This window comes from Odocoileus virginianus, unplaced genomic scaffold (assembly GCF_023699985.2).
Source record: "Odocoileus virginianus isolate 20LAN1187 ecotype Illinois unplaced genomic scaffold, Ovbor_1.2 Unplaced_Scaffold_12, whole genome shotgun sequence".
In the NCBI taxonomy this organism is placed as follows: domain Eukaryota; kingdom Metazoa; phylum Chordata; class Mammalia; order Artiodactyla; family Cervidae; genus Odocoileus; species Odocoileus virginianus.
This window is the reverse complement of record NW_027224274.1, coordinates 631165-658519: the sequence shown is the minus strand read 5'-3', so window position 1 is coordinate 658519 and position 27355 is coordinate 631165. Positions and strand designations below refer to the sequence as shown.

The 27355-nt window shown below is 42.0% G+C and overlaps 1 protein-coding gene across 1 annotated transcript in view; it reads left to right on the top strand.

Annotated features, from left to right (window-relative positions):
- The window catches only part of MPZL1 (myelin protein zero like 1), a 78796-nt gene extending 51874 nt beyond the window's left edge, over positions 1-26922 (top strand). The window contains exons 2-6 of the mRNA XM_070462742.1: positions 232-398; positions 7873-8086; positions 9049-9181; positions 11637-11739; positions 24384-26922. Coding sequence (XP_070318843.1) covers positions 232-398; positions 7873-8086; positions 9049-9181; positions 11637-11739; positions 24384-24485 — 719 coding nt within the window. The 3' untranslated portion in view covers positions 24486-26922. The remainder of the gene's footprint in view (positions 1-231; positions 399-7872; positions 8087-9048; positions 9182-11636; positions 11740-24383) is intronic.
- The last annotated feature ends 433 nt before the right edge of the window (positions 26923-27355 follow it).

Here is a 27355-nt window from a genome sequence, read left to right as displayed (position 1 = left end):
AATTAAAAGTCTGTTCATTCAAAAGAAAACATACATACTAGGTAGAACTGAACTAGTAAAAATGTCTTCTTACTAAAAAACAAAAATTCAAGACTCTAATATACAGTGGTGGTGTATTACTATATACAGTTTGTAATGTTCTTTTATCTTTTCTTTGTCCTCAGAAAAATATGCACAGTGGTATTCATGCTAAATCCTACTCCTAAACTTTCCTTGTTCCTCTCTCTGCAGTGACATATGGTGTATCAGCCTTGGAGGTGTATACACCAAAAGAAATCTTCGTGGCAAATGGGACACAAGGGAAGCTGACATGCAAGTTCAAGTCTACTAACACAACTGGCACGCTGACCTCAGTCTCCTGGAGTTTCCAGCCAGAGGGGACTGACACCACAGTGTCGGTAGGAATGCTTATTCAATCTCTGCTGGTCCTATCTCATGGTGCTCTGTTTTTATTTTTTTAATTAGAGGATAATTAGAGGATATTATGGATATATAAAGGATATATATATTATCCTCTAATTAAATGATAATTAGAGGATATTATTTTTGAGTAAACTCCGGGAGTTGGTGATGGACAGAGAGGCCTGGCGTGCTGCCATTCATGGGGTCGCAAAGAGTTGGACACGACTGAGCGACTGAACTGAACTGAACTGAATGATGGTTTTCGCCATACATCAACGTGAATCCTTGTGAGGTATACACGCGGCCCCTCCCTTTTGAAAGCCCACACCTCCCTCCCCTCCCACCCCATTAGGCCATAGAGCGCTGGTTTTGGGTTCTCTGTGTCATACATCAAATTACCAGGGGCTATCCACTGTACTTAGAGTAATGGATATGATTCAGTGCTATTCTCTCCAATCACCCCGCTTTCTTCTCCCACTGAGTCCAAAAGTCTGTTCTTTATGTTTGTGTCTCCTTTGCTGCCCTGCATGTAGGATTGTCAGTAAATCCATCTTTCTAGATTCCATATATATGTGTTAATATACAATATTTGTCTTTCTCTTTCTGACTTACTTCACTCTGTATAATAGGCTCTAGGTTCATCCACCTCATTAGAACTGACTCAAATGCATTCTTTTTATAGCTGAGTAATATTCCATTGTGTATATGTACCACAACTTCCTTATCCATTCATCTGTCAATGGACATCTAGGTTGCTTCCATGTCCTAGCTATTGTAAATAGTGCTGCAATGAACACTGGGGTACATGTATCTTTTTCAATTCTGGTTTCCTTAGGGCATACACCCAGTAGTGGGATTGCTGGGTCGTATGATAGTTTCATTCTTAGTTTTTAAGGAATCTCCATACTGCTTTCCGTAGTGGCTGTATCACTTTGCATTCCTACCAACAGTGTTAAGAGGATTCCCTTTTATCCATATCCTCTCCAGCATGCATTGTTGGTAGACTTTTTGACGATGGCCATACTGACTCATGTCACGATGGCCTCATGAGATTCTTTACTTCTCTAGTGTGATTAATGCTGCATTCTTCTGATTGGGCAACTTGCAGAATAAGTCAGTGAGACTTCAGGGTCCTTTTCTTGCCTCAGACTCTCCAGGAAAAAAAAAGTAAGTTCAGCATCTCTTAAATGCAACTTTTAATCTACATTGTTACCAATATTAATATCTCTATCATCTATCTAATGGGTTGGGATATATGCCTGATTTCCAAATCTTTGAGTGGACTTGTGTCCCTCAGGATTTATAAAAAGGGAGACCCTCGGGTGCTGTGCCTTACAAGGAAGGAAAGATGAGGTAAAGTCAGAGATTACAGATTTAGTTAACTTCCTCATAGGGTCCACTTAGGTATGATTCTTGGTAAAATTCTAGAGCGAGTGAAAGCAGGAATCCATACAAATACCACATGGGAAAACAGAGCCAGAGGCATTCTGTTGCTTCCCGTAAACATGTTATTAATGTGGAAAATGTGTCCTATAGATGCAAAATTAAACACACAGATTTACCCAGCAGAGTTCAAAGAATTATTTTGTGATGATTTCCCACTGATATCTTTTGCCAGACTAGAAGTGAGGGACATAATCTATAGAAAGTAAAGCATCAAAAAAAAAAAAGAAAGTAAAGCATCATCAGGAAGACATCCAGATGCTCTTTCCTTTGAAGAACAGTTCTACTTATGCTCAAAACATCCTTGTCGTATGATCATGCATGTTTACATACCCTAAGCCTTAATATTAAAAGCATGCTGGGAACTTTCTCAGTGGTCCAGTGGTTAAGAATCTGCCTTCCATTGCAGGGCATGAGGGTTGGGTCCCTGGTTGAGGAACTAAGATCCTGCGTGCCTCAGGACAGCTAAACCTGCATGCTGCCACTACGTGCACCACATGTAGTTGGCACCACGGAGTCCATGTGCCACACCAAAGACCCAGTGCAGCCAAAAAATAAAAGGAGATTCTGTATTTCTGGTTAATACTGTATTTTAGCTAATCAATTTGTACTTACATACCAATCTGATTATAGTTAATTCCAGAATGTTCAGCTACTGATACAGGATACTTTAACCCCCAGATGTTGGTGCACAGTTAATAAGATGAGTAGGATGCTCTTCATTTTTATAGATTTTCAAGAGAAGTAAAATCAAGCTCAAAATACCAAAGGTGGCTTTTCTGGTCCATGGAATTATGGTCCCTGTGTCTAAAACTGAGCTCATCTTTTCTACGCTATGTTCCCTTCTCTGCTAGTTGTTTTTGGATATTTATTTTCTTCTAGGGACCTGATTTTTTGTTTTTTTAATCTTGTGTTTTGTTGGTGGGGTTTTTGTCCTTCCCTCTCCCATTCACAGCTTCTTCCCTTCCACTGCTCACACTCAACCAAGAAGTAAGAACATGTGCTGGATCTTCCTACTTTGTATCTGGCATCTAGATTTTTGTTAACCTTCCTGCTTCTCTGCTCCCCATTGCATGATAAAAACTCTGCCAGGGCTAGCGCAGTAACACCCTTGGTTATTCCTCCACTTTGCATCATCCATCTTTAAGCCACTCCTGCAGGGCACCAGGTGCCTCATCTTAAAACAGTTCTCTCACCTCATCACTGCCCTCTTCGGAATCCTCATGTTTCCCATTGCGAACCGCTCTGGTCTGGAATTCAGAACTCCTCACAGCTCTGTTCCAGCCCCACTTAGGTTCTCCTGTGTGATCTTCAGTCTAGCAGAAAGAACTTTATGCTTTGTTTTTCCACTTCTGAGCTCTTACCATTTAAGTTCTGTCCCATCTTCACATTCTAATCCCTCTAAATACCTTTTTTGACCTTTTAGCTGGTTTTTGGGGGGGGGGGGGGGGGGCATGCCACAAGGCATTTGGGATCTTAGTTCCCTGACCAGGGATTAAAACCGTGCCCTCTGCAATGGAAGCGTTGAGTCTTAACCACTGGACCAAGAGGGAAGTCCTCCCTTTTTAGCTGTTCTTAAAACTCCCTGCCCACGTTATCTTGGCCACTCCTGTGAAAAAGGCCTTACTAGAACACTTTTACTCTTCATTATCTTGAATGGAAGCATTTTAAGGGTAGAGACCTATCTTACACTTTTGATGTCCCTCACTGGCTTTTGCTTGATAAATGTTGGTTGATAAGGAGATCTGATTTCCCTGGTAGCTCAGTTGGTAAAGAGTCTGCCTGCAATGCGGGAGACCTGGGTTTGATCCCTGGGTTGGGAAGATCCCCTGGAGAAGGAAATGGCAACCCACTCCAGTATTCTTGTCTGGAGAATTCCTGGTGGACTACAATCCATGGGGTCACAAAGAGTCAGATACGACTAAGTGACTTTCACTTTCAAGGAGATCTAGTCTCTTTTTTGTATGAGTTTCTTTTTTTTTTTTTTTTTTTACCATTTTGTTACTCTTTCTTACTGATTTGATCAAATCACTATCAATCAGCGCAGTGCAGCAAACATATACAGTTCCAGTAGTGTGCCAAGTGCAGAGAAGCTCAGAGACAAATACAGTTTCAGAGGCATCAGGTCTAACGAGGCAGGGGTTGCAGGGACCCAGCAGTGCGAAAGGGTGTAGTATAGGTTTTCATTACTGTTTCAGAAATACAGGGCAGGGAGTGTCTATAGATGAGGTAGAAAGGAAAGTGGAGACCAGGTGACAGAAGGACTTGCTTGCTAAGCTAAGAGCTTGTGGTTTATTTCCTGGTAAAGGAGAGGGTGAAGGGCTTGGGCCAGGCAAGATAAGACATGAGAGGCATTAAAATGACAGAAATAGCTTAAGCTTTGAAATCAAAGCTGGGTTTGAATTTTGTCTCTTAAGACCTGTGACCTTAAAAAAGACCTGTGACCTTGAGTAAGTCACTAAGGTTCTGAGCCTCACTTTCCTCACTTGCAAAATATCTGGCAGGTGAACCTTACCTTGTAGAGTGGTTATGAGTGTCAGAATGTTATTTTTCATGGTATTTTGCATTTCTGTCCATCTTGTAAGCAGAGGCCTTGGCTGCCTTTGTTATACAGTGACTAGTCTTAGCAGGCGGAGAGGGTGTCTCCTTCTGGAGCAGAAGACAGGCTTGCTTACTGTGCACGATAGTAATATGTCTTCCTTTGGGGCAAAGGTCAGATGGGCTTGCTGCCCATTATAGAAGATTGGGGTTTTCCAAGCTGGGGGCTCTTCAGCTGTGATGCAGAACCTCTGTGTGCACAGCGTCCACCCTGGTCCCTCCATGCTGTCCTTGTGGATTCTGAGGGGCAGCGGCCACAGGTAGAAGCATGCTGCTGGCTGTTTGTAAGGAGTAGGGTTCTTTGTGTCCAAGTCTTCTCACAGGAGAACAAAGACTTCCCATGAGTCTTGTGTTTCTGCCAGCATCTGTAAACCTATGGCTGACTTGCAGAGAGGGTAAAATCTCAGAGCCTTCATAGTTCCTGGTAAGCATTAGTTTATTTTAAACACTGGGTATATATTTGATAAATGTTTTTTTTTTTTCCCAGTAATCATTTAAGCATTATGAAGGATGGATTACAGGAACTTGAGACCAGTTAAAAGGTCATATAGTCCACGATAATGAGGACATAAAATCAGGTAGTATTGGTGGGAATCAAATAGAAGAGAGAAACTTAGGAGATAGAATTGACAGGATTGGGAGACTAATTGAGTGGGAAGCAAGATGAATCAATGACAGTTCCACAATGTATGGTTTGGGAGACTGGCATGCTGCGGTCAGTCAAGATGTGACAGGTAGAAGATGGAGTTTGTAGGATAAGGTGGCAAATGGGAGGGTGGGGACAGCTGAGCTAAAGTAAGCAGGCGGTTGGATTAGGAGTCTAGAGCTCCAGAGAGTACTATGGATGAGAGAGAGATTAAGAAGTTAACAAAATATAGATGGCCATTAAATCATAGGAATGGATGAGATTGCACAGTGGATGAGATTTTAGCTTCTATAAAAGATTCTGAAAATGTGTTTGGATTGCTAGTACAGCTCAGTGGTTGACTAATACTGGTTGCCACCCCCAACCCTGCTATTTCCCCATCGGTGAATAAGAACAAAGACATCAGGCCTCCAGCAGAACTGCATAGATTGGAGCCACATATGAAAATAGATCCCCACCCTCCAGGCCTGACCTTATTTTCAGGGGACTGGGTTTGAGAAAGTTACTTTGAGAAATGAGTTCCTTTGCTGAAACGCAGGTCTGCAGAGAGAATGAGACTGCAAAGAGAAAGGCCTAAAGGCTGAACCTGCAAAGACAGATGAGACTTTTGGGGTGTCTGGGCTCTGCTCCTTTCATATAGCCATGACTTTTCTGTAGGAAACAAGTATGTAAAATGGGGTAACTGTCGGAGCCATTATGGGAGGTCCCGCCCGTGACGAGGTCATGAAGAAAATACCGGGCAGGCAAGGCCGTCTAGGATAAGGGACCCTCCAGGTTGGCCTCGGCCTCTACCCCACCCTGTATCCTCCCCCCTTTTCTGCTGTTGTTCTTGTTTGCCCTGCTGCGGATTCTTGTGTTGCCTGCCGAGAGCTCTCCTGCTCCTCTTTCACTGAATGAGGACCAACTTAAAACCCTAATTAATAAATCTCCTGGACGCTGGTACCCTATGAAGGGGCCAGGGATGAAGGAAATGCTTCAATTCAAACCCTTTTGCTGGCATTCTGGCTTGTTTGATAAATGTGTGCTCTCATTGCACAAAATGCTCATGATTGTTCTAAACATCCTAAGCACAGTACGCTAACAAAAGAAACTATTAAGCATAGGTCCCTCTGCGGGGTGAGAAAAGCTCCACAAATAAAATAGCCACAAATGTGCCTAATAAAAAATACTTTAGATAGAGATTAGCTGGTGACTTCTTGCAGGTAATTAACTTTTAGACTAAGAGCCTGTTTTGTGCCATATCTGCTGTTTTTGCAATCCTTTGCATTTCTGTTCTGTAAAAATGTAATCCTATCTAGTTCCCATGGAGATGACACCTAATAGAAAGAAAATAGATTAACCACAAAAAAGACAGGGTTGGCTACTGAAGTTGCTTAAAGTTACACCAGGTGCAAGCCATAAATTGTCAACAGGCCTGAAGGCCAAAAGATATTATACATAGAGATTAACCATAAAAAAGGCCCTAATAGGCACAGAGCCCTTTGGGGGGTGAGGAAGCCCTATTAGAGAATACAAAAAAATATTGTTTTAAAAGTGGTTATTAGATCAACGTTTGATTGATGTTAATGTGCTGAGGTTGTGCAGTGGAAACTATTGTTAATATAGTTGGAGATCTAGTAAAATAAGAGTTTAGCCCTAGTGTAAAAACAATAAGATAATTGTTAATTTTAACCAGGAGTGCTAAACAGGGGCTGCCTCACCAGAGCCACAGAGTCTTTGTGTGTTAAACTTTTTAGATAAATTTAGCTGAGAATTTCTGCAAAAAGACACTTTACATGAACAGGATTGTATTTCTATTCTGTTGCAACCTGCTGTACCATGAGAACGCCACTTTTCTGTTTTCTGCTGAGCTCAAGGCCAGAAGATAATGTACAAAAAGTCTATGGGAAAAGACTCTCATAAACAAAAATATACAGAGCACACCTGGTTTCGTGAAGGACAAGCTGATGTAACGTTAAACTAAGTCTGTGTGCTTATCTGCCCCTTAGAAATGTACCAACTTAGGGTATAAAGGCGATGGTGAAAAATAAAGCAACTGCCAGACTCTGCCACATTCCTGGTCTGGTCTCTTTCTTTCTCTCTCTCTCTCTCTCTCCCTTGCAGACTTGGCCCCATCAAGGCCGGTCCTACGTGTCTTCTCTCTCGCTGACGCCGTTCATCCTGAGGGTTCCCCTGGATCCTGCTGGGGCTGGACCCCGGCAGGTAACCAACCAGATTAACTGATCTGTGATATTTTGGCTTCTTTTTCTTGATGCCTTCGTGTATCTTAATGGTAAGCTTTGTGAATGAAGGCTGAAACTTTTGGATTCACTGGGCTCAGTCATGGTGTCCGTCAAACCATTGGCTTTGAAGAATCAGGTGGTCCTGACTTTGAATATACCACCTATTATCATTGTGACCTTGGGCAAATGGCTTTGAGTCTCAATCGCCTTATTTACAAAAATATGGCTGTTAATTGCAATATCACAGGAGTATTGAGAGGATTAGAGACAATGGGCAAGTTTATTTCTTCAACTGAAAAAAGGTTGGGCTCCATGATTTCCAAACCCCTGTCTGGCTTGGGTTCCATTGCTTGAGATTTGGCATTTCTTTTTTCATCACATCTTGATGATGTGGCATTTCTTTCTGGATACGGTCTTTTTTCCATGTCCTTCCTCCACAGTCTTGATTGGAGCTCCTCAAATGAAGTCTTTCTTAAAAAGAACCCTTCACAGTATGCCTATGCTAGAGTTTAGAACTTCTGCCTTTGAGAATAGCTCATGTGTTCTTTTTTCTAATTGCAGTTTTTCCACTACTCCCAAGGGCAAGTGTATGCTGGGAATTATCCACCATTTAAGGACAGAATCAGCTGGGCTGGAGACCTTGACAAGAAAGATGCATCAATCAACATAGAAAATATGCAGTTTATACACAATGGCACCTACATCTGTGATGTCAAAAACCCTCCTGACATTGTTGTCCAACCAGGACACATTAGGCTCTATGTTGTAGAGAAAGGTACTTCCTTGAATATTTTTGTGGTAGTGATACAGCCCCCTTAAGAGTTATGTTTCGGATGTGTTTGAAAGGGGTATTTCTGCCATACAGTTATGATCCCTGTTTCCATGGACTGTGGCTCTGTGAAACATCCGTGGGGGTCAGGGAACTCATTCCAACTGGAGTGTTCAATTTCTGCATTTATATTCCTGCTGTCTAGAGCATATGGATCACATTCCAGGAGTATGAGTTTTTCATTGTTAGTTAGAAGTAAGACCAGATTCATTATAGTTACATGTGGTGGGTAGTGGGGAAGGAGATTAGTATTGTTTTCATATTCTGACTTCCCTGGTGGCTCAGAGGGTAAAGCATCTGCCTACAATGCGGGAGAGATCCTGGGTTTGATCCCTGGGTGGGGAAGATCCTCTGGAGAAGGAAATGGCAACCCACTCCAGTACTCTTGCCTGGAAAATCCCATGGACGGAGGAGCCTGGTAGGCTGCAGTCCATGGGGTCGCAAAGAGTCGGACACGACTGAGCGACTTCACACACACAATATTCTCCAGGAGAAAGCTTTAACATTGGCAGAAACAGTATAGCTATTTCCTCACCTTTTTTGGAGAATAAGCCAGGAAATGCAGGTTCTGGATCTCATTTTGAGACAAAGTCTGCTTTGTTGGAGAATAGATTGAGGTAAATTCACACACCCAACTTTTCTTTGAGTTAGAGCATTGAGAGGGATTATATATATATATATATATATATATATATATATATATATATAAATTTGTTTAGTTCTGAAGCTCATTCTTTATCAGTTAATGTTCATATGTCACCAGTTAGGTATTAGGATATCATAATTTGGATAATAAAAGAGTGTTGTAATTGCTAAAGGAAGACACTTGTTTATTAACTTAATACAATTTCATTTGTTCTCTCCATAGTGATGTGCCTTAAACCTATTTTGTTGTTCTTTCTCTCTAGAAATCTTGCCCGCATTTCCAGTTTGGGTAGTGGTGGGTATAGTTACTGCCGTGGTCCTAGGTCTCACTCTGCTTATCACCATGATTCTGGCTGTCCTCTATAGAAGGAGAAACTCTAAACGGGATTACGCTGGGTAAGAAGCTCTGCTTTCGAGGGGAAAGTTGGAGGGAAGAAGTCAAAATATGTGAAAACTTCTATATGTTGTATGGAAAAAGAATGGTGAAGAATTAGCTACTGTTAACATTCATGTCGGAACTGAGCTGTCTCCTTAGAAGCTGTTTTGGTGTGGGCAAGCAGAGATCAATGGACTGCCATTAAACATGGGATATGATGCTAGCATCTACTTCAGTTTCTTTCTTAGGTTTGGTGAAGTGGACTGCTGTCCGAGTACCTTCCACTCTGAAATTAGTATTATTAAGCCACAGATATCTTTCTCCATTATGAGTTTAATTTGATCTCTTGGTAATAATCTTACAAGGTTCTTCTTTTCAATTAGGTAAATGTAATAATCATAATAATACCTGGGAAGAGTGTGCTGATAAATGACTCCTACCTGATGTGATGATGCAGGACTTTTCCTGTTTGTAGTTGTATAAGTAGTTTATGACTTTGATTGTTCTTGAATGCATGGCTAGACTCATCCAAGGGGGGTAGTAAGAGTTGAACACCAAAATATACCAGCAGTAAAGAAATGTATACTTTCTTTTTGTTTGTGGCTTCTCAAAGAGAACACATTTGAGCAGAGGATGCGTGTCTAATTGAAGGACCCTCTCTTCTTGCCACTCCAGCTGGACAGCTAGCCCATATAAGCTCTGTAGAACTTGTGTGGTAAGACTGAGAGTGAAGCTGGGTTTCAGCTGATGGAGCACAAGCTGCGTCCCAAGTGCACGAAGGGACTGCGATCTGAGAGGGTTGCATGCCCTGAACTCCTTGGCTGGTGGTTGGTAGAGACCTCTCTCTCTGGGCTCTGCCGCTTTACTTTTTAGGAGTGCTGTGTTTTAAGGAGTTTGAGTGTTCAAATTCAGACATCACTTGCTTGGAATGTTTCTGTTTTGCTGACTATACTCGCTCCCTTGCATGGTGAGTAATTTATAATGAAATATAACTGGAGCATTGGTTTTCAACATGAAACTAATCCAGGTGGTGACATGCCAATCTGTAGTTCATGCTTTTGGGTTAATGAAAGCACAGAAAAGTGTGCCTTAGAATCTTGCATGGCATCATGAATGCTGCTATTCTTCTTACTTGTTTTTTTTTCCTCCTCCCCTGCCTTTTCTACCTTGGTGTGCCAAGATCAGATCCTGCTTATCTTCCACTTCTTAAGAAAAGCTGACATAGACGACACATTGGGACTATAACAGGGCTGGGTCTCCTCTTCCACTCCCACTAGACACATGGTAACCAATCACACTGGCTGTTGCTGTTAATTTTCCTGTGTGTGTATTCAGCCCATCTCCCTTGTTGACAACTAACCATCTATCTCTGAGCTAACCACACAGCTATCATAGTTTGTCCACAAATATGTCCTGTGTCTGTATTAGAAACATGTTGAGTGTACCATCCCAATGAAATTGGGTTGTCAGGTTTTATGGTCATCTGAACATATATGTTCTTCATGTAAGATGCCTGTGTGTGTGTGTTAGTTTTTTGTTTTAATACTTGAATTGTATTATTACTGAGTTAGACCCTCTTTGTGTTAGAATGCGCAAACCATTTTGGTTTGGGGTGTATAGCCTCCCAGTTCAGAGAAAGCACGGTTTGCAGAACGCTTTGTATGATTTGCTCTTAATAACGACACCTTAACTGATTCTCTCCACACTTCTAAGATTTTTTAAAAAGTACATCATAAAGGATTTAAGCTCCGCTGAAAACACATCCCATCAAGGAATCTGTAATGAGTCACCTCTTGACATCAATTCTCCCTGGTTTATTTATGAGATAGGCCTTGCTGTTGAAAACCCCCTGTGCCCCTAAGAAAGTTCAGCCCATGTGATGTGGCATTCCATAGTTTCTTATCATCCATGACTTCCTGGATTTTCTTTGGTTTGGTTGCGGAATTTGGTGGGGAAACAAACAATGGGGGACCCAAGGAATTGAAGGTATGAGATGAGCCAAGACTACAAGCCTGGATCTGTATCTGTCATTTTGGAAGCACATTCAGAAGAGGTTTGCCTTTGATGATCACAAAAACAAAATTGCTATCAAGAAGGTATAGCTTGCTCCTTTAAACCTGTATGCCAAAGGAGGATTGATAGCAGGGGGAAAAGCCCAAGCAGCCAAAGGAAAAACGTATATTACAGCCATAATACCATTCAGCAGGTGGTGATGTTGTAAACTGGGGCAAAGTGGTCATCTCACATTGGTTTCTGTACCTCCCCTGGAGTAACATCACTGACTTGGAAGAATTAGTGTCAGGGATAAAAATTAGTTTCAAGAAATGTGATTGTTTTGATACTCATTGTTTTGTTGAGTTTTGTTTTTATATATCTGCTACTTCATCTTGTCATCACTTGCATTTCTATATTTTATGTTTCCATTTTAATTTTTTTCTTTTTTTACATTTGTTCTCCAAATTGCCAACTTATCAGCTGCAATACATCAGAGAATGTGTCACCAGTTAAGCATGTTTCACGGAAGTCTCCCCCTGACACAGAGGGTCTAGTAAAGAGCCCACCTTCTGGATCTCACCAGGTAACAGCTGATTGCAGTTCTGTGCCCTGTACCGTGCTCTGCAGTTTGGCGCTGTGTCGTGTTCTGGGATGCGGAAAAGAATGATCCTAAGCTGTGAGAGAGTGAAACAGAAAGAGCAAGAGAAGCAGAGAAGAATGTAGGGGTTGGTTTAGGAGGAACACAAGAAAGAATGTGGAAAAGGATCTGACTTGAGTAAAGTTTTCCACCAAACCACTAACAGATTGGCTCAAGCAAAATTAGGAGATGACTGTCAGATGTAAACACTTCTTCCCTAATTGCTCAAAGAATTCAAGCTAGTGAACTAGATTCTATATTGAGGTGTACCTTAAGCCATGGAATTCACAGGAGTAAGTTGATTTTGGTATTGATAATAAAACAGAAAAGTTATTTTGTATGAATTCTTTAGAAGAAATAGAAAGTAAACAGTTGCTTAAATAATTAGGAGCCTTAATGAACAAGGAAAGTCTGGTTTCTACTTTCTGTAGAAAGTACAGAGAAGAAATAACTTTTATTTGGAACTTAGCATGGAATCTAGCATTGTGGTTAATACTGTGTTTTGTCCATGCTGATATAACTATAATTGTGGCATGGCAGAAATTGTGGCAGAGCTTAGTACTGATTCTGTTCTTCTGGGATAGAAAGTGTTAGAAGGAATGTGGCCAGTTATAACTTTGCTCTGAGGAGGAGGGATTAGGGGTGTAGGGGGGTGCATGGATTTAAGAGGAAGTAAAGAAAAGAATAACAGTGTTTTGTGGAAGAATTACCCCCACAGTCTTCATCTACAGTTGTTGTATGTGGTGAGGACACTGAGGCGTTGTGATGTTAAATTATTAAAAGCACAGAGAAGTTAGCGACAGAATTGGGGCTCGAACATTAGATTTCTAGGCAGCATGTATTCTTTCACAGCATCAGGACCTTACGTAATCCTAGTCTGTCTGTTCATCTCTCTCATTCTTTTTATCTGTGTGTCTTTCTGTCTCTCTCTCAGTTTACACAGGATGCCTCGGATACCTGATTCACTCATTTGGATTGTGAATGGGAGTAAGGTTGTGAATAAAGGCATAAATAAATAAAGTTACAGGTAGACATTATACCTAGAGAAGCCCTGGAAACTTCTTCTTCTGCCCCTGAAATGCTGTAGAACTTGTTCTCCTATTGAAAAGAAACTGGGGGTAGGGGGAAGAAAGAATGAATTCTATACACTGGAAAATAGGTTGTTCGGTACCATGATTCCTGAGAGAAGGGAGCAAAGGGCAGCCCTGTGATCGTCCCGGCTTACTCCTTAAGGCGTTTTCCAGACTGCAGTACTGAGGGGAAATAGAGGAGACAGAAATCAGAGTTAGGGGAGGCCAAGGTGGCTAGGATTCATGAGGCACTGAACCAGAGAAGGAGAAACAGAGCATAGAGAAGCAGCGTCAGGATCTGGGGTGGGTCCCCTTGAGCCTTTGCTAAATACAGATTTGTGGATGCATGTGCAAGACGTCCTGGTGGCCAGAGGAAGAACTGCAGTAGGTTGTACAGTGCCCTGAAACTTATCCAGGTCTGTAAATAGTTGTGTTCTCAAGAGCCAGGATGGAGAGAACTCATTATGTACAGGGTATTGGTTGGAGTTCCCAGAATGGTCATACGTTAGTTGGATAAGTTGCATCCAACTCTTTGTGATGCCATAGACTATAGCCCTCTAGGCTCCTCTGTCCATGGGATTTCCAAGGCAAGAATACTGGAGTGGGGGAAAAAAAAATACTGGAGTGGGTTGTCACTTCCTTCTCCAGGGAACCTTCCCGACCCAGGGATTGAACCCATGTCTCTTGCATTGGCAGAAGATTCTTTACCACTGAGCCATGGGGGTAATGAGACTAAATCAGCACCAGATTATGGATGCTATGGACCCACCATAAAAGTGAAGCATTTAAAGAATCAAACTAATCTAAAAGTAATTTAGGTGCATGCCAGCACAAAATCCAGTCTTAACAACAATATAGCAAAATCCAAGAATCTAAAAAGTGTGTGTGTATATGTATATAAAAATAAGTATATTAGAAAAAAGTGTATGTGTACATATGTGTGTGTGTATGTGTGTGTGTGTGTGTATGTATAGCTGGATCACTTTGCTGTACTCTTGAAATTAACACAGTATTGTAAATTAACTATGCTTCAAGTTTTTAAAAAGAGAAACACCAAAAATCAAAATCCAACACCTGCCATTGAGAAACTCACAGTGTCTGATTGGCTGTGTGTGTGCTACGTCCCTTCAGTCGTGTCTGACTCTTTGCAACCCTACGGACCGTAGCCCATCAGGCTGCTCTGTCCATGGGATTCTCTGGGCACAAATACTGGAGTGGGTTTAGATGCCCTCCTCCAGGGGATCTTCCCAATCCAGGGATCAAACCTGCATCTCTCATGTCTCCTGCATTGGCAGGTGGGTTCTTTGCCACTGGCACAACCTGAGAAGCCCACCCCAATACAAAAGTTTTTGGTGTTAAAAAAAATTCACAATGTCTGATATCAGTCAAAAATTACCAAGCATACGAAGAAGGAGGAATATAAAACATATAGTCAAGAGAAAAGTCAACCAATAGAAGCAAACCCAGAAGTGACATAGGTGATAGAATTCATAGACAAGGACCTTAAAATAAATATAATAAATCTTAAAAATAAACTTAAGGTTGTAAGGGAAACCTTAATATAATATGGAGAGAAATAGAAATATAAAAAAGACCAAAACGGAAGAAACTTCTAGAAATGAAAAAAACACTGGATGGCATAAATGACAGATTAGACACTATGGAAGAAAAATTCAGCAAACTTGAAGAAGCAGTTGAAACTAACCAAAACAAAGCATGAAAGAAAACCTGGGAGACGTGAACAAAACTACAGTAGTAAGCTAGTAAACAATATTAAGCAACCTGATTGGAGGCTGAGAAGGAAAGGGAAGTTAAAAAAAAAATTTAAGAAATAGTAGCCAAACGCTTTCCATTCCTGTAGTGTATTTGCTCACTTATTCTTCGTTTGCTGGATCTCTGTTGCTGCATGTGGGCTTTCTCTGGCCATGGCTGTTTTAGGCAGGGGCTGCTCTTGGCTGCGGTGCCTGGGCTGCTGATTTTGGTGGCTTCTCTTGTTGCGGAGCACAGGCTGGGCGTTGTACGCTCAGTAGTTGGGCTCAGTTGCTCTGTGGCATGTGGAATCTGCCCTGACCAGGGCTCGAATTCGTGTTCTCTACATTGGCAGGGGATTTGTGTCCACTGTACCACCAGGGAAGTTTCTCTTTTTGCCATTTTCCCACTGATATTTATTTTCATATTTCTGAGCAACTTTATTACTGAATTTAGCCCCTCCCTGCAAGCCCTTCTTCCCGGCATACACTTTCAAGTATGTACACAGCCACGTGCTTCTTCCCACTATGGATGTGTGGTTAGGTGCTGTTTTTCACTGTTACATATGCCTGTTTTTGTCCACTGTTGTACTGCATACATTTGGTCTTTTGTACATTTTTGTTGTTGTTGTTTGTCATAGAGCTCATCTTTACTTTGGTTTATCTTCGCTTAGTTTTCTAAGTGCTTATCTATTAATGCACTCCATCTCAAAACTCTCCAGGCAAAAAACTCTGAGCACGTTCTGATACATCAGATATTCTGTTGGTTTCATTTTATTCATGGAAACATACCTGTTGAGATATTCTGGCTTTGTTGTGCTTTAGGCTGCTGTGTAGGAATCATCCTGGGCCTCCCCTCCCAAGAAATTTTCTTTCTCTCGCTTCTGTTGGACCTCAGATCCTCACCTTTTTACTTTATTCCTATAGTGTGGTAGAGCATATCCTCCATAACTTCTTGAGAAAGGATGCACAGCAGATACGGATGTTGAGGCTTTGTATGGTATACAGAATAATGACCTCCAAAAGATGTCCACAGCCCAATCCCTGGAACCTGTGGGATATGTTACATTACATGTCAAGACCCTTACCTTATGGGTCTTGAGATGGGGAGATTTTCCTGGGTTATCCATGTGGGCCAAATGTAATTGGGAGGGCCTAAGCCAGAGATTTGAAGACTATTCTACTGGCTTTGAAGATGAAGGAAGGGGTCACAAGCCAAGGAATGCAAGCGGCTCCCATAAGCTGGGGAACGCAAGGAAGCAGATTCTCCCTGGAGCCCTTAGGAGAATGCAGCTCTCCTGATGCCTTGATTCACCCCAGTGAAACCCATCTCAAACTTTCAACCTCCAAAACTGTAAAATATGCTTGTCTTCAGCAGGTCTGAAATTGTTTTTATTCTCCTCCCTCAAGCTTGACTGAGAATCTGGTTGGGTCGGATTCCAGATTGGAAATCATTTTCCTTCAGCGTTTTGAGGCATTGCTGGTTTTTGTAGCTTCCAATGCCAAGAAGTTGATACCGTTCTGATGCCTCCTCCTTTGTGTAGGGCCAGTTTTTTTCCCCTTCTCTTAGAGTGTTTTTTTATCCCTTGTGTTCTGAAATTTTATCAAATTGTGGGATTTTTTTCATACATTATACTGGCTACTCAGTGGGCTCATTTTTTCTGCTTTGCAGTTTTCTTCTAGAAAATTTCTACAAGTTTATCTTCCAGCTTTTATTAAATATTTAATTTCTGTTATCTTCCTCTTAATTTTCAAGAACTGTTACTTATTCTCAGATTCTAATAGCCCCTACTTGTTTTCATGAATACATTATCTTATCTCTCTGTATAATTTTTTCTTGTTTTATGTAATTTTTTAAAAAATGTTTTCTTCTGTTATTGTTTCTTTTGAATTCCCTTTTTTCTCGTACAGTTTTTGTCTTCATGTTAGAAGCTTTCCTCAAATGCCCAGTGATCCTTGGCTGTCTGTTCATAGTGAAGGCACCCAGTAAGTGGACTGAAAAATGAAAGTGTTAGTCGCTCAGTGGTGTCCGACTCTGCGAGACCATAGACTGTAGCCCAGCAGGCTCCTCTGTCCCTGGGATTCTCCAGGCAAGAATCCTGGCGTGTGCTGCCATTTTTTGCCTGCCCTGCTTTCAGCATCAAGACTCCACCCTGCTGTGCCCGCTGTCCTGAATCAGAGCCAGGCTCAGCTCTCCTGTGAGTAAGCTCCCAGGGTTCTGCCCAGTCCTGACTCTGGCATTTTCTGGAAGTGAGTGGGGAGCAGTTCACGCACTGTGTCAATCTGTACTGTCATTGTTCAGTGTTTCAGTAGGACCTCAGGTCAGTTTTGAGAGGAAAGCCTCAGTGCTCCCCACAGTTTGATTCCCAGGTGATTTTCTTTGTGCTCAGTGCAGGTCCCTGAAGGCCTCTTCTCTCTCATTGTTGCTGTGTTCAGTCGCCCAGTCGTGTCTAACTCTTTGTGACCCCATGGACTGCAGCACGCCAGGCCTCCCTGTCCCTCACCATCTCCCAGAGTTTGCCCAAGTTCATGTTCATTGCATTGGTGATGCCATCCAGCCATCTCATCCTCTGATGCCCTCTTCTCCTTCTGCCCTCATCTTTCCCAGCATCAGGGACTTTTCCAATGAGTCATCTGTTTGCATCAGATGACCAAAATACTGGAGCTTCAGCTTCAGCCTTAGTCCTTCCAGTGAACATTCAGGGTTGATCTCCCTTAAGATTGGCTGGTTTGATCTCCTCGCTGTCCGGGAGTCTTCTCCAGCACCACAGTTTGAAGGCATCAATTCTTTGGTGCTCTGCCTTCTTTATGGTCCAGCTCTCACAACCATACATGACCACTGGGAAGACCATAGCCTTGACTATACAGACCTTTGTTGGCAGAGTGGTGTCTCTGCTTTTCAACACACTGTCTAGGTTTGTCATCGCTTTCCTGCCAAGAAGCAATCATCTTCTGATTTCATGGCTGCAGTCAGCATCTGCAGTGATTTTGGAGCCCGAGAAGAGGAAATCTGTCACTACTTCCACTTTTTCCCCTTCTGTTTGCCATGCAGTAATGGGGCCGGATGCAGTGATCTTAGTGTTTTTAATATTTAGTCTTCGGCCAACTCTTTCACTCTTTTCCTTCACCCTCATCAAGAGGCTCTCTAGTTCCTCTTCCCTTTCTGCCATTAGGGTGGTATCATCCACATATCTGAGATTGTTGATGTTTCTCCCGCCTATCTTGATTCCGGTTTGTAACTCATCCAGCCCAGCATTTCTCATGACGTACTCCGTGTTTAGGTTAAACAAACAGGGTGACAGCAGACAGCCCTGTCGTACTCCTTTCTCGATCTTGAACCAATCAGTTGTTTCATTCAGGGTTCTAACTGTTGCTTCTTGACCTGCATGCAGGTTTCTCAGGAGATGCGTAAGATGATCTGGTATTCCCATCTCTCTAAGAGCTTTCCACAGTTTGTCATGATCCACACAGTCAAAGGCTTTAGCGTAGTTGATGAAACAGAGATAGATGTTTTTCTGAAATTCCCTTGCTTTCTCTATAATCCAGTGAATGTTGGCAATTTGATCTCTAGTTCCTCTTCCTTTTCTAAACCCAGCTTGGACATCTGGAAGTTCTTGGTTCACATAATGCTGAACATGTTGCAAATCAGGGTTTCTGTTAAGTGACATTACCTGGAGTACCCTTTGTCTTACTTGGTCATTTTTAATCAAGTCATAATGTATCTTTTATTTTACAGTTGTACAACTTGTTAAAGATATTTAATGCCTTAACCTGATTCTGGAACTTATAAAGCCTTTGCCAGTCAACATGAGACTTGAAACTGTGATTTCCTTGCAGATTTATCTTCCAGTTTTTGTTTTATTTAGGCTCTCATTCAGTGGTCACCTTAAAACAAAGGCTGCTATCCTGGGGTTAAAACATTTGCTTCAAATACTCCACAAAATTCCTAAGCACCAGAGGTGATACTGGTGTGTGCTCTTACTCACCAGCACATGGCACCCTCGGTATGTGTGACAGAAATACCTCTCTGTCTGAGCACCAGAGGATTTTATGAAAGTTGTTCTCACCAGAATCCTTTTGATATTCTATCCTCCACTTGTTCAGACTGAAGCAGAAAAGGTTTCTGTTTGGAGAAAACTGGCTTGACCTAATATGTTCATCTTATTAGGGAATTTATGAGATTAAATACTTTTTATAAATTGAGCATAACCAAACGTGGCAGTTGTTTTGACAACCTGATCTTTCCATTGTATGTATCACTTCCACACACATCTAAGTGCTCAGCATATTTGCAATGTTAGCTGAACATGAAAAACACAGGGATGATTATCATCTAGTCCCTGCCCTACAGAACCTCAGAGGCTTTTGGGTTGTTGAGATCATCTTCAAGCTTTTCCATGATATGGAGAATTTATTTATGTGTACATCCTAACAAACAACCTTGAGAAAATCTTCATATTTATTAGATAGACATCTTAGTGTTTTAAGGCTTAGTCATGTGTTACAAACTAGTATTGAGTCTTGGGTCCAGCTAATGGTGTAAACTTGCAGGGAATTATTTAACTTCAGCATTTGTTTCCTTAATCTTTGAAATAATGGGTCAGGGCAAGTTGATGTCTAAACACCCTCTCATTAAATAATGGGTCAGGGCAAGTTGACGTCTAAAGACCTCTCACTTTTCCTTTGCTAATTATAAAGGTTCATGGTACACTGTGGACTTCCGTGGTGCCTCAGGCAGTAGAGAATCGACCTACAGCGCAGGAGACCTGGGTTCAGTCGCTGGGTCGGGAAGATCCCCTGAGAAGGGAAAGGCTGCCCACTCCAGTATTCTTGCCTGGAGAATTCCACATGGACAGAGGAGCCTGGCAGGCTACAGTCCATGGGGTTGCAAAGAGTCGGACACGACTGAGTGACTTACACACACACACACACAAAGAGATTTGTTGACTCACAAGAGACCCCAAAGCAGGTACCTCTGTGTTCATTAGTTTAGTGGTCCAGTAATGTCCTTAAGACTCAGGTTCTTTCCATCTTATTCTTTCATCCTCTGGGCATATTGTCTTTGTTCTCAGGCTCCTTCCCTCAACCTCAGAATGACTGCCATGCTTTGAGGCAGCTCACGAAAAAAGGCGCCTGTAGGAGGAGCTGAATCTCCTCCCAGGTGGTTTTTATTATGGAGGAAAATGAGCAGAAGCCCCCCAGCAAGCTTCTCCTCGTTCCCTTGGCCAGGGCGGGTCACACGCTGATGCCCCTTGCCAGTCTTCTGCAAGGGGGCGGCAGTTTTCACTGACTTTACCCCTGGGGGCAGGAGAGGTGAAAGTGAAAGTCGCTCAATCCTGTCTGACTCTGCGACCCAGTAGACCATACAGTCCATGGAATTCTCCAGGCAGGAGTACTGGAGGGGGTAGCCGTTCCCTTCTCCAGAGGATCTTCCCAACCCAGGCATTGAACCCAGAGATTGAACCTAGGGCTCCCGCATTGCAGGCAGATTCTTCACCAGCTGAGGCACGAGGGAAGCCCCGGGGGCAGGAGAGGGTGGATTCAAATTACCTGAGTGAAGGGCGTGAACACCAGAGCCCAGTTAGGGCTCTTGGCCTTCCCTGGTGGCCCTGAGGTTAAGAGACCGCTTTCCAATACAGGGGACGCAGGTTCAATCCCTAGTCCGAGAAGATCCCACATACCACAGAGTAACTAGCCCTTGTGCCACGACTGAGCCTGCACTCCGGAGCCCACCAACCATGACCACTGGGACCCACGCCCCTGGAGAAGCCCCCACAGAGAGAATCCCCCTCACCACAGCTATCAAACAGCCCCTGCTCACTGCAGCTAGAAAAAGCCTGCTCCTAGCAGTGAAGACTCAGCACAGCCAAAAATAAAGTTGGTTTCCAAATTAATTAAAAAAAAATAAAAGGCAGAGGCGACTCCTCCCGCAAACAAAGTAGGCAGTTGGGTTGGGAAGGGTGTCAGGTGGGCACTACTTAAGAGATTGGAGTATCGTTCTTTGTAAAGCTAAGTTTTGAATGACATTGTTTTCAAATGACCTTTGTGTGTACATCTTTGGGACAGTTGGTTTTCTAGATCCTTTTCTGGAAACAATTAATGCTTTGTATACAAAAGGCAAGTGGGAATTCCCTAGCAGTCCAGTGGTTAAGATTTCAAGCTTCTACTGCAGAGGGCACAGGTTTGATCCCTGGTTGGGGAACTAAGATCCCGCATACCACATGGCATAGCCAAAAAAAGGCAGTGGGGGGGGGGGGGGCAAGTATTTTTGGAGGACAGTGAGTGGAACAGTTATGTTTTTGTCAACTTTAGTCCATAGATATGTAATGTCTCCAGAAGTACAACACACGTATTGTCTCATTTAGTTCTCACACCGGTCCCATGAGGTCAGTTCCTTCACTATCCCTATTTTACTTGTGAAGAAACCAAGGCTGAGCTAGGTTTAGCCACTTGCTCGAGGTCAGTAGCTACTGCCAGAACTGGTATTAGACCCAGTTCTGTGTGGCTCTTAAGACATATACTTATTCTGTCCTGCCTATATCCAGTTCTTTTCAACTTTGTTTTGATAACTAGTTTCATTTATTTCAGAGAATGTCACAACACACACTGTTTCTCATCTGTATTTGGTGATATGAAATAAATACTGAAGATGTGTTTTGTGAACAGTCAGTGAGCATGTGGTTAAAAGCAAATCTTGATATCTGTGTTAGGGTGTCAAGGTTGATTCCTCTAATACCTGAAGGACCAGAGTCAGATTCTAAAGGGCTACAGAGGCTATGGAGAGTGTAATTCAGGACATAATAACTTCTAAGAAATTAATATGCGTTTAGAGATAGGTCTTCTTGCTCTTCCATAACCCTTTCTTCCCGGAGGTTCTCCCTACTCTGTCACCAGTGTGTTTTTATATTAATATAAATTTCATGCAGGTAGTGTCCAGGGTTCTAACTGGAACTAAAATTAAAAAAAAAGTTTTTGAAACATTTTCAATAGTAAGGATTATTAGTATAATAATAATAAATAGTTGAGGAAAATATATATGTGTGGAGTAATTTTTCACTTGGTTGTTGTAATTCTTTGTGGCAGCACCAAAAAAAAAAAAAAAAAAGGTAGAGGATGAGGAAGGGTGAGTGTCAGGATGTATAGTACAGTAAAAACAGCTAGGTTAGCATAGGTGTTATTGTTGATATTATTGTAACTCTCAAACACCCCAAAGTGAATGTTTTAGCGATATAACAGGTACATTTCCAAGTTCTTGGTTCACTGGCCCCTCCTGAAGTCCTCAATGGTCTTGGCCAAAGAAGACCGTTGACTTCTTGTCAAAGTCCTGAGTCGTGTTCCACAGAGACTCAGGGTACCATCAGCTTCCAAATCTCCCTCAGACCAGACTTTAGAGAGCTATTCAAAATTGAGCTACATTCATCAGCAGATTCCCAATCCCAATTCTGGTGAGAATTCCTCTAGATTCATTATTTCATCCACCTTTCATCCAACACCTGCAGTCTGCCAGGGACTGTTCTAGACACTTAACAAAGCCACTGGCCTGAAGTGGGAAAGAATGAGGACATCAGGAAGCAATTTGAAGAAATTAAACCAGTCAGTGGTAAGGGGCTCCTCTTATCCTTCAGTGTTTTCCCAGTTCCTTTCGACAACTGTCATGTTCTCGTGCCGTAAAAGACTATACTGTCTCACAGGAAAGACCTTCTAGTTTCTTAGTATTTATTGACTGATTCAGAGATTATTCTGTTCTTTTCCTTTGTTGCTTTCTCTGTTTTCTCTCTTTCCCACTCACACAGTGTACTGGTTACCTATTGCTATGTAATAAACCACCTTAAATAATGACTTGAACAACACTCGTTTGTTTTAACTTTTTATTTTTTAGAATCACATTTAACTTGCAGCTTTCTGAGATGAGTATAGAGGGTTTCACTTTGATTCCGTGTTAACAGCATGATCTGTTGTATTACCCATGACAGCCATGAAAGTATCACACACTGACCAAAAACAAAGTGACTTTGCTTGATTTACATGATTGGTAATGTTGGTGTACTTTTAAGTATATTTGTATAGCAGTATGTTCTTGATAAAAATGATTAATGTATTTTGAATGCTGTCAGACATTGCTTAAGTTTTACTTGTAGGTATCATCTAATTCTTACAACAGTCTTAAGAAATATAATACTATTGCTAGTGCCATGTTAGAGATGAAGACACTAATGCTTGGGGGGTTAAAAATATGCCTGGCCTGAGGCCACAAGGCTACTGCTCACCAGTGCTACTACCATGCTCAAGAAATTCGGAAGGCAGATCTGCCAGAGTTCAAATGGGTCTAGCCCCTGGGTGTTATTTTGTAACTCTTCTTTAGGTGCACCATTGCGCAGCTCAGTTTATCCCTTCTCCAGAAGGGAGTGAGGATGTTTATTTTATTTTATTCAGTTTTTTCTTATAAAGTAGACTTTATTTCTTAGAGCAGTGTTAAGTCTACAGAAAAATCTAGCAGAAAGTAAAGCGGTCCTATGTACTTCTTCCTCTCCAAAGTTTCCCTGATTATTAACAACTTGGATTGTTGTGGTACATTTGTTACAGTTGATGAATTAGTATAGAAAACTTCATAATTAACTAAAGTCCATGGTTTATATTAAGGTTCACTCTTTGTGTTGTACATTTCTGTGCATTTCGCCAAATGCATATGTCATGTATCTACCATTCTAGATTCATATAGAAGTTTCAAGAGTGTTTATTTTAAACCACAGGCTTTGGGCTACTGATCCTATGACTTCAAAATTGAAAACTTAAGCACAGTAGTAGACTGTTGAAGGAGAAATTCCCTGGATTGGGACAATTGCCTTTGGGTTACATTAAACTTCTTTTTACCCCTAAAGAAGGCTATTTTGTGGTAGTTGTTGTTGTTTACAGTTTTAGAATCTCTGTGTTGGAAGGGACTCTAAGGGCTGTGAAATACAGCCAACTGTCTGATACTTGAACTCTTGGTCCTGCCAAGAGTCAGGGCTCGCTCTGCCCCGGGCAACCTTGCTGTCCTGGGGGGACCCTGCCAGCCCCTCTTCCTTACTGCTGAGGGTGAGAGGAGGATCTCTTCTAGTCCAAGGGCTTTTCCTTGTAAGTCTGTAGATGTGGCTTTGGGGTTATTTTAAATTTTTAAACAGTAAAAATGCTTACCTGATCTTAGATATCAAAGAAGCAATGTTTTTATTGGTTATAATTAGACTAAAAGAGTCATACTATAAGTAGGTATGTGGAAGAATATAGGAAGTTTTTTTTAAGTATGTATTTGTATAAAATGATCAGTTCAAATTGATTGTATTTTCGAGTGGCACTGCGTATGTTGACTTCTTGTATCATTCTTAAAGTCATGATTTCAGTGGGTCTTGAGTTGGCAGAAGTGCCCATATTTGTCCTTGAGACTCTGATCCCAGTAACAAGAGTTGAGGAATTCTGTGACAGGTATTTAAGGGTAACTCTTGAGAAGGAATATTATATTGTTATAGATGTTTTAAAACAAATACAAAAGTAGACAGAATAGTGTGACAAGTCTCTGTGTACCATCTTGAACAGTTACCGAGTATACCCAGTCTTATTTTAAAGTCAGTCCTGGACATACTGTTCCTAAGAAGGAACATATGTTCCTGAAGACATTCAAAAGGGAGGACTCGTTGCTCTGAAACCCTAACGATATCACTTTAATCATCGCTTCTGTCCCTGCACCTCACAAGGCCACCGGTTTTTCCATACCTCTAATTCTGCTTCTCTTCTCCAGGGCCCAGTCATATATGCGCAGCTAGACCACTCTGGAGGACATCACAGTGACAGGATTAACAAGTCAGAGTCTGTGGTGTACGCAGACATTCGGAAAAATTGAGAAGACCGTGATCATATCCTAAGCAATAAACAAATCCAAACTGGACTCTTGTGCAGAAAATGTAGCCCATAACTGTGTGTGGCCTTGGAAACCGGAACACGGAGAAGCACATGTTTAGTCATAGAGGGAGAAAAAGATGTGTATAAAGGATGTGTATAAATGTTCTATTTAATCTTCCTGATGCAAGGAGCCAGTGTTGCATGATGAAGAGACGGTATGAGTCTACATATGTATAAATTGTCTTGCTGTTTTTGTACTTCCCTTCAGGGTCATTTACAGTTGAGAAAATTCAGACACATTCCTATCACCATCATTTAGATGTGGTTTGCCTTAATGGGGAAAGTAGCAGATCTTTTAGTATTCTAATAGACATGGCCTTTTAATATAAAGGCTTAACCCACTTTTGTGTGTATTATAGTTGCAGAGTGGAGATGCTATGATGGAAGCATGTTCAGGATGGCCTTTAGCCCAGGAAATATCGCCTATTTGGCAGTTGTTTTTAGAAAGCATCCATTTGCTATGCCACTTGTGATTTTTGTTGCTATTTTTCTCTCTGAAATACAGGGCAGTTTTCTGCTTTCAGTGTTGTGTAGACTATAAAAGTACACCCTGTAGCATATCATCTCAATTTGTGGATTCATCATAGCAAGATTAGCAGGGGATCAATGCCAGAAGTCATTTCTTTCCAGGTACTTTTAGATCCATACCATAATCAATACATAATTGAAATAGAGAACCAGGAGTGGCTTGAGGAGTACTGTACTATTGGGAGAGCAAAAGGTATGGTATATTCTTTGCTGAAGTCCTTTGTGCTTGTAACAAGTCCCCATATAGCTGAAGGAGCAGAATTTCATTTCCTTCTAAGTAGGCAGGAATGGAATAATTAGATTGCCAGTCTTTAGTATGGCAGAGTTCTCTTTAGAGAATCTTTATAAAGCTTCAGTCATGCTTCCAGCAGCCTGGCTCCTATAATGATAGTTTCAAGACAGTTAGATTTATAAAGAATTTTTTTCATTTAAAATTGAAAGCTGACAGTTCCAGGAGGAATACTGTCCCAGAACACATTGGGGTAAGTGGGTGTGACCGGTAATGTTAGTTTTCATCTCATTTAGTTTGAGGTCGCCTAAGAGCTGCTTCCTTTTTTCTTCCTGTCTTGTTCTCTTTGAGCGACTGAACTGAACTGTTCTCTTTCTGAGAGACTTTGAAGGCCAAGTTCTAAGGAAATAAAGAATAATTTAGATTTAAAGATGTCTAGGAGGTGGTTACACAGAGAAAAAGTGTATGAACTACAAACTCTGCCCCATATATACAATCTGGTATTTTCCGAGAGACTCTCTGTTGTTAATTCCATGGTGCCCCAACTTACGTTCTGTTGATACATACGTCAGCAGGACTGAGTTTTGTCATCACACACAGCTGCCGTCTCTGAACCTGGTTTGTCTGTCTGTGTTGCACGTGGGAGGAAAACCTTTTGGTTCTGCTGCGTGTCCCTCTCTTGAGCCCACAGGCCCCAGGAAGAGGAATGATGAACACTCGCCCTGAGCAGTTCTGCAGAGTGTACCCTGGGGCTTCTCTGCCTCCACAGTGGAAACTCCAGAACCTTTAGGAGACCTTTTTGTGTAGTGGGGAGCCGGGGCAGCGGGGGAGGGATGCGGGCATTCAGATGTCAGCATTCTTCAGGCTGCCGGGATAAGGACACTCTTGGTGAGCCACCCCCCACTGTGAGAATTGTACAGCCATCCAAGATTTCAAGGAAGAAGAAAATACATTGTGGAGAGCCCAAGTGTATGCACTGATGTGTGTAATTTTCTTAGTCACTTTTTTTTACAGAGAAAAGGGGATTCTCCTTTTCCTCCTTTCTCAGCAGGTCCAATGAATCTACTATGTATAGAACATTCCTAACACCTCCTGAGAGCAAGAGCCCTGTTTTTCTGCGTGTTTGTGAAGCTCCCACCGAGAGCAGCAGCTGCTAACACGGCTGTGGGCCTCCTCCCCACGTCTATCAGCAAGGGTCCCGGCCTCCTGCTCTGGGTCTGTGACTGACCAGTCTGCGGGGAGCTGCTCACACTGGGCTGGAGCACTTCAGGGTTGGGGCTTTTTCTGAAACTCCTCATACCACCTCCTATGAATCTTTTGGCCCTTTCTCCTGTGTCCCAACATCCTCATTGCTGGACACAGGCGACAACAGTGGGGCTGCGTCCAGATGGCAGGACTGTCCTTTTCATGTCTGATTCTTGGCAGAATGAGGCCTCTGAAGACTGCACGTGGTTTTTCTAAGGGGGTACCTACAAGGGATTACTTGACATTTACATTTCAAGCTCTCTGTAGTTTTTCAATGGAACTGTATTCAGCCAAGTAAAAAACCCATCCTGTTCATTAATTTCTCTTTTTCAATTGTTGTACCTTTGTGAATATTTTAATACATCTTTTTCAATTACTGGATTGTGTTGTGTGCTCAGTTTAGATCAAGTGAAGAAGAGATCAAAGCCCTTTCCTTAATTTAATCTCTCTCCAGCCACACAGGCTTCTCCTTCTTCAGAAATACCACCCATATGCCTGTCTCAGGCCCTTTGCACCTTCAGCCTAGAATGCACATTCTGCACATTGGTGTGATTTGCTCCTTCACTTCCTTTAAGTGTCTGCTCACATATCACCTTCTCAGAGAGACCTTGTGATATGTAAAAAAGCAACGGCACCCACCCCTGGCTCTCTCTAAGCCCCTTAACCCTGCTGTTTTTCTCTCTGTCAAACCACACATGTGCTGATCTGTTTTCCCTACCAGAACATAAGCACTGCGAGCCCAGAATTTTGCCCATCTTTAGTGTATAGCACATTATCTGGCAATTAGCAGTTGCTCAATAAATGTTGAT